Source organism: Procambarus clarkii, chromosome 14 (genome assembly GCF_040958095.1).
Source record: "Procambarus clarkii isolate CNS0578487 chromosome 14, FALCON_Pclarkii_2.0, whole genome shotgun sequence".
NCBI classification, from domain to species: domain Eukaryota; kingdom Metazoa; phylum Arthropoda; class Malacostraca; order Decapoda; family Cambaridae; genus Procambarus; species Procambarus clarkii.
The window spans coordinates 9700210-9707709 of record NC_091163.1 but is presented as its reverse complement, the minus strand read 5'-3'; the positions used below and the strand labels follow the sequence as shown (position 1 = coordinate 9707709).

The 7500-nt window shown below is 44.1% G+C and overlaps 2 protein-coding genes across 2 annotated transcripts in view; one reads left to right on the top strand and one right to left on the bottom strand.

The window, feature by feature from the left end:
* LOC138364686 (uncharacterized) overlaps positions 1 to 350 on the bottom strand; it is a 555-nt gene extending 205 nt beyond the window's left edge. The window contains exon 1 of the mRNA XM_069324665.1: positions 1 to 350. This exon is cut by the window's left edge and continues 205 nt beyond it. Within this exon, the coding sequence (XP_069180766.1) occupies positions 1 to 350 (350 nt within the window).
* A 2891-nt stretch (positions 351 to 3241) lies between these two features.
* LOC123771226 (lysosomal proton-coupled steroid conjugate and bile acid symporter SLC46A3) lies at positions 3242 to 6799 on the top strand. Its single transcript, XM_045763682.2, has 2 exons — positions 3242 to 4746; positions 5082 to 6799. The coding sequence occupies exons 1-2, from the start codon at positions 3586 to 3588 to the stop codon at positions 5454 to 5456; spliced, it is 1536 nt and encodes a 511-aa protein (XP_045619638.2). The 5' UTR covers positions 3242 to 3585; the 3' UTR covers positions 5457 to 6799.
* Positions 6800 to 7500: the final 701 nt, after the last annotated feature.

Genomic DNA, 7500 nt, shown 5'->3' with positions numbered 1-7500 from the left:
GATGAGGGTGATAGCTCGGATGACCGGCAGCCTGTGTCCAAGCGCTCGAAGCGGGTCCCGAGTGTGTCTACCCTTCGTGGGGTGCCTTGCGTGGAGGTGGGAGAGTACGTTGATCCAGCGTCTCCCGCCAAGGTTGGCAGTGCTGTGGAGGGCTGTGTGCTACCACCGGAGTCGCCCACTACGCCTACTGCTGTTGGCTCCCCACGGTGGGAGGTCGCTCCTGCCGAGCGGGACCTCGTCGTGGTCTTACGGAAGGATGTGCGCCAGGGTGCCTCTGCTCCTGAGCTTGGTGGCGGGGGCCCTGACGCGTCTGTGTCCTCTGTGGGTCTCCCCTCCAGTGTGCAGGCCATTAAAAGCCTCGTGTGCCAGCCAGTACGAAGCCCTGTGCGGTGCCCTGTGTGGCGCCCGAAGCGCCTCCCTGTGCGGATTCCAGTGCGAAACCCCCTAGTGTGGACCTCTTCCCTGTGATCGCGGCCGACGAGAGCGTGGTCCCTCTGTCATAGGTTTTGGACCTCATTTGGGACGACAGGGTGCGTACGGGCCCGTGGTGCTCGTTGATTATTTGGGTACCGAGGTTAAAGGGGTTTCTTTATGGGGTACCTGATTGGATGCCTCGGCCTTGTGCGTCTCCTGGAAGACCGGTGTCCCAAGACGTCCAACTGGTCTGGGAGGCGTACTGCTTGCGCTTCCCAGCACAGGAGTTTCCGGACAAGTATCAATAGTGCCTGTGTTTGATTGTATACTCCCTGTCTGTGGTTTTGTTACCGTGTCTGCGGTTCTGTGTAAGTTTTGTCTACGTGTTAGGTTTCGCCCTGTTGGGCGGTGTGCTTGTGTGTGTGTTCCATCTGCATATTTTGGTTGTGCTGTAATGGTTGTGTCCTGTGTGTGTTTTGTGTTCTGTTGCTTGTGTTGTTTCTAGGGTTGTTGGGTGTGTGTGTGTGTTTACCGGTTCCTGCGTGTTCCGGTTCTTGTTTTGTTTTGTTTTGCATGTGTGGGGTGTCATTTTTTTATGTTCTTTCCCGGTCCCTGCGTGTCCGGTTATGACTTCTTGTCTGTCATAGCTCTTCGTCCTGCTTGTGTGGCCCTTCGGACTGACTTGTGAAACTAGGTTTGCATTTGTTATTTTGTACCATGTCATTTCTGTTTTTTTTCATGTGTCCTGTTGTATGCTTGTTTTGTTTTTCAGTTTTGTGTTAACTTTCTCTGTTGTTCTCATGTTTTCTTTGTGCTTTATGGATCACTGCTTGTGCGGTTTTGTGCTTTATCAATAAAAAGAAAAAAAATAATTAATGTTGATGGTCGTCTACCTGTGGAACGACCTTATATATTTTCAATTATTACTTTGAGAGCAGACTCGTGTGGTTTCTTTAGGTCCGTTCCGTATAGCAAGGGGTCAGACTCATTTATTTAAAACTACAAGAAATTATGTAAATCATTTGCAAAACACAAATGCAAGTCATATGAATATTTATAGCGAGCGTCAGGTAGGTTATCAAGATATGGTTTCCACTGTGAGAATTTGGGAACTGCAAGTCGCCCTATATGTAAGGCTATGCTCAAGATGCTGCTATGGGGCCTGACAGCTGAGTAGACAGCGCTCGGGATTCGTAGTCCTAAGGTTCCGGGTTTGATCCCCGGTGGAGGTAGAAACAAATGGGCAGAGTTTCTTTCATTCTGATGCCTCCTGTTCACCTAGCAGTAATTAGGTATCTGGGAGGTAGAGAGCTGCTACGGGCTGCTTCCAGGAAGTGTGTAACAAAAAAGAGGCCTGGTCAAGGACTGGGCCGCGGGGATGCTAAGCTCCGAAGTCATCTCAAGATAGGTACCGGAGAAATACTCTTCTAAATGTTAGCAGAAGTGTAGGTGTTTACAAGTGTGTGTGTGCGTGTACGCACCTATTTGTGCTTGCGGGGGTTGAGATCTGGCTCTTTGGTCCCGCCTCTCAACTGTCAATCAACTGATGTATAGATTCCTGGGCCTACTGGGCTCTAATCATATCTATATATGAAACTGTGTATGGAGTCAGCTTCCACCACATCACTGCCTAATGCATTCTACCTGTTAACTACTCTGACACTGAAAAAGTTCTTTCTAACGTCCCTGTGGCTCATTTGGGTACTCAGTTTCCACCTGTGTTCCCTTGTTCGCGTACCACCCGTGTTAAACAGTTTATCCTTATCTACCCTCTCAATTCTCCTGAGAATTTTGTAGGTAGTGATCATGTCTTCCCTTGCTCTTCTGTCTTCCAGCGTCGTGAGATGAAGTTCCCGCAGTCTTTCCTCGTAACTCATGCCTCTTAGTTCTGGTACTAACCTAGTGGCATACCTATGAACTCTTTCAAGCTTCGTCTTGTGCTTGTGTGTGTGTGTGTGTGTGTGTGTGTGTGTGTGTGTGTGTGTGTGTGTGTGTGTGTGTGTGTGTGTGTGTGTGTGTGTGTGTGTGTGTGTGTGTGTATGTGTGTGTGTGTGTGTGTGTAATTACCTAAATGTAGTTACAGGATGAGAGATACAGGATGTTACAGGATGAGAGTAAGAGAGAAAGAGAGAGAGAGAGTGTGTGTGTGTGTGTGTGTGTGTGTGTGTGTGTGTGTGTGTGTGTGTGTGTGTGTGTGTGTGTGTGTGTGTGTGAGAGGAGTACTGAACTCACCGAAGGACACCTGGCTGAGATTACACACCTGACACACCGCTGTGTCGTGTGGGAAGCAGCGCTGTGCAGCCCAGCATTAAAAATTAGCTCTGCACCTTCACTATCAACACTCTCACGTCTGATAGTGAAGCCCAGCAACTACCTTACGTCAGGCTCTTCCTGACGGCACTTGAGCCAACACAGACAGCTACAATCTGTGTCAGAACTGTAACACATTATGTATATGTATATAAATAATTCACATATAATATCATAATTTATCTGCATGACGATTTATTTACAAAACAGTACAATGACGTCGCCGGTATAAGTACCACGTATTCATTATTTACAGTACATATAAAGCAAACTAGCATCTACACATCATATTCTGAACCTGAACCTAATTTAAGGTAGTACTTAATCCTCCCAAACACCTTCAATCCTGACGGACCTATTAGAGAGAAGTAACTTGCAGCGATATCTGATTGGCTGAGAGCCAGCTCAGCCTATCAGGTGGCTCTTCGTGACGTAACGAAGCGTCACAGATCTCTCCCATAGGCTGGCTAATTCTACCAAATGGTAGAATACCGGAAGGTAGAATAATCTACCCTCATTAGGTGTGAGTGAGGATCGAATACATAATGAAATCACCACAACGTGATCCATCTATAAATGAATCTCTATAGGCAGAGCTGAGGGATCGAACCAGCATCCAAGATCAACCCCCAGACACACGCCGTAACCCATCAACCGTGACATCGAAAAGTTTGACTGACTAGAACACGGTCGAGCTCAGTAGGAGTTCAGAAGCAGAGAACAGACATGTGGTCTAAACAAAAATACCAACATGTTGCACATTTTTAGCGCGAGCGTCAGGTACATTATCAAGATACGGTTTCCACTGTGAGAATTTGTTGCAGTTGTTTACGAAGATTATCTAGTCTAGGAGCAGGAGCCATGGCAGGTGGACGCAGTTTCCAACGCCTTCAGAAGGTGGCTCTAGATGCTCTCTCAAACATCACTATAGAACCCATAATGTTTCTACAGTATACCGCCTATTATACACAGTTGGTAATTAGAGACAACCTGAAGTTAGAGCGGTTCTGTCGTGTGACGCTGAAGTATCCGGCCGAGGAGTGCGCCCAGATGAACGACGGACACCACACAGACTTGCAAGTGAAGGCCCAGCAGCTGGACAGTGTCTTCACTTTTTACGAGAAGTTAGCGAGCACAATCATCCCGATCTTGCTGCTATCCTTCATCGCCTCCTGGAGCGACAAGCGAGGACGTCGTGTCCCCATACTTCTATCATTACTTGGACAGGTATTGTATAGCATCATCTACCTCCTGGAGGCTTTCTTCACGTCCTGGTCACCGTACGTTCTTCTGCTGGCATACTTCCTTCAGAGCATCGGTGGAGGTTTAATTATGTTCGCTATGGCTTGCTATAGTTACATGGCAGACAACACCAGCCGGCAGTCCAGAACTGCTCGCATGACCATCATGAATATCTTTTGGCATCTTGGGTGTCCAATTGGCACTGTTATGGGGGCCTGGATCTTTGACATTGGAGGATACGTGCCAGTCTTCAGTACGTCTCTCATTTTCTACAGTATGGCACTTGTTGTGGCTTTTTTTATAGTCAAAGATAAACAACTTGAAAAGAACGAGACGGAGAATGACACAGAGATGGAGACAAGTCCCTGGAACCCAAAGAATGTCATCAGTTTATTACGTGTTGCCACCAGGACAAGACCTGGCCGGACGCGGCTGCATCTTCTGCTTCTGTTGGTGTTCATGCTTTGCTACATGAGCTCCGTGCCTCACAACATGTACCTGTGGACCCGCAGAGTGTTCCAGTGGGACCAGAACCAGTACAGTCTCTACTCAACCGCCAGCATGATTGCTGAAGTTTTGGTCATGCTGATAGCTACCCTCATATTCCACAGATACACTATTCACGACTGTGTGATTGGCGCAGGAACAGCTCTTCTGATTTTCTTGGAAGACTTGAGTTTTGGACTAGTTGGTGCCGCCAGCCAGTGGTGGGTTGTGTTAGTCTTCCTCGTTGTGCCATCCATACTTTGCCCCATAACTATCAGGAGCCAGATAACTAAGGTGAGAACAATGGGGATTTGACATAGCATAAGTGCAACATATCAAACACTCAATCCAACTACGAACAACCAGGTTACACTTACGTGTACATTTGTTATCCCCGCACGACCAAGACACATCAGTCACCTTATACTGAACTGTATGTTAACAGATCTCTAACCCTGTTCATGGAGGACAGAAGAAAATGTAAATATGCTGTTTAAATGTCTAAAAACAAGGACTGTCTTCAAAAATATTATATTATACATATCTTAGTAATTTATACATATATAATACATTAACGGAATATTAGACTTAAAGTTCCTAAAACAAAAATTGTGTTGTTTTTTCCATAGTTGTGTGACGATACAGAAGTGGGAAGATACTTCTCATTGCTGGCCATCCTCGAGGTGTTGTGGCCCCTGGCGGACGGAGCCATCTACTCAGCCGTCTATACCTACACCATCGCCTTCTATCCTTCCTGCGAGCACCTCGTATCGGCCGCCTTCACTCTTTGTCTAATGAGCGGTTTCCTGGGCCTCAGGTTATACGTGGACAGTGCTAAAGGGCGGCCTTCACCACCAGTCTTGCCTGAGGGCCGGCTGGGTACGAAGGGTCCGGCCACAGAAACTCACCCATCCCGACATTTCCAGCAGGAGGTCCCGTCCACCATCTTGACCAGCTCTAGCTCAGGGTGTGATCAGAATAGGGAGAACCCACACATGTTCTAGACGAATGACAAGTGTGTGTGTGTGTGTGTGTGTGTGTGTGTGTGTGTGTGTGTGTGTGTGTGTGTGTGTGTGTGTGTGTGTGTATTAACTATTTGTGCCTGCAGAATCGAGTTATTATCCGACAAAAGTGCTCAAGTTCAGTCACTCATATCAAACAGAGAAAACGAGTCCACGAAGATTATAAGAAAATGTGCACGTATCTTGATGGTAAACTTAACTATACGGATATTTTTTGTTATTACTCTGAGGTTCCAACCCTGGAATGTTGACTGCAAACTATATAAAACACTTATATACATACATATCTGATGCTGGTGTTAATGTTATCTTTGACTGCAATATATATATTAGTGGTTTGCTTAATTTAAACTGTATACCTACGAATCCTTCACTGTATCATTATCTAATGTATAATTATAATTATACATTATAATGTATAATTATGAATTAAGAATAAGTAGGAATGGGTATGTTATTAAAATGTATTAATACTAGACCTACTTTAAACACTGTGACTACTCTTAACACTAGGCCTACTTGTACTATTATTTTAGACTTTAATTACTAGCATTTGGATTTAGCCAAATATGAACAAGTTACTGTAAAACTTGTAGTAATATCATTGAAGAAAACGGATAAAAAAAACCTTCCTAAAGTTACATCTTTCGTTAATTCAAAGAGCATTAAATATTCTATTGTCCTAGTTTATAGTAATATAACTGCACCGTTGTTATTTACAATTGTATTAACTACTAGCTATCGTGTGAGGTTAATTGTCGATATTCCCTCTAACTCTGAATCATGTTAAGTCACTCATATTTGCAGAGATTCAGTGTAGAAATATGCTCAGTGTAGATAGACACAATTAGTGTATTGATAGACACAATTAGTGTATTGATAGACACAATTAGTGTATTGATAGACACAATTAGTGTATTGATAGACATAATAAATGTATAAATAGACACAATTAATGTATTGATTGCTTAACACTCTATACACAATTAGTGTATAGAGTGTTAAGCTTATGAAAGAGGCGTGCCCAAGGCTATATCTCGACACCTCTGTTGTTTACCATGTATATAAACGAATTAGATTCAGGATTGAACTGCTTATTTACAAATTTACAGTTGATGCGAATTTTGAGTGAGAAATTAATTCAGCAGAAAACTCGGTTTAAGACGATCTAGAAAGGCTTTTGTTATGGATAATATTGGTAGATGCTGTTTAATGCTGAAGCCAGATAAAGATTATAGAGAAATTGGCTGGGTATTGTTCATATTGGAAAGTCTCAATGTAAACAAAAAAATAATCTTGAGGTCATAAAATTATTACACGTATTAGTCATTTAGTATTATTAGTCATTATATATTTATATATAATCATTAGTCATTATATTATTATATGAATTATTAAAATGCAGTAATTATTACAAATCCACAAATCCCATGTGGATTTGTGGATTTGATATCACGTTATTGTGATTTCTGTGTGTAACGAAGTTGACGAAATGTCAGCATAAGTAACATTACGTTTTCCTTAATTAGAAATACAATGCAAATAAGATATCTTGGGCTGGGCAGTAAAAGAGATCGATCTAAAATGTTATCATATGACACCTGAGTGAAAATGCACTCAAGCACAAAATGTCCGCCGGTCACTCATCTTGGAGTTGCACAGGTTAACTGAAGGAGCGATGGCCAATGTCGGAAGTCCTCGAGGTCCACCTTCAGTGAGTACTCTGCCTTGAGAGAGAACCAGGTGGTTTAGACGTTATTATTGTGAGGTGCCGAAGATGGTGGGCGGCCTCATCTGACTGGCAGTCTCTGATGAGTTTAGTGGGCATCCTCCGGTACGGGTTATAGGCAAGGGTCAACCTATCCGTTCTGAAGATGTTATCACTACAGTGAAAGTAAATCTTTTCCCATTGGTATGTGACCACTTGGTGGGGCGCGACCTTGTCTGTCCCAGGAGAATGGCGGCGGACGGAGGCCACGGAAGGGGAAGGGAGAGAAGGGAAAGGGGGTGGGAGGGATTATATAGA

Bases quoted from the DNA above. Each gene is read 5' to 3' on its own strand.
- LOC123771226 (XM_045763682.2), top strand. From the start codon at position 3,586: ATGGCAGGTGGACGCAGTTTCCAACGCCTTCAGAAGGTGGCTCTAGAT. The intron at 4,747-5,081 runs GTGAGAACAATG...TTTTTTCCATAG, and splicing joins TCAGGAGCCAGATAACTAAG to TTGTGTGACGATACAGAAGT.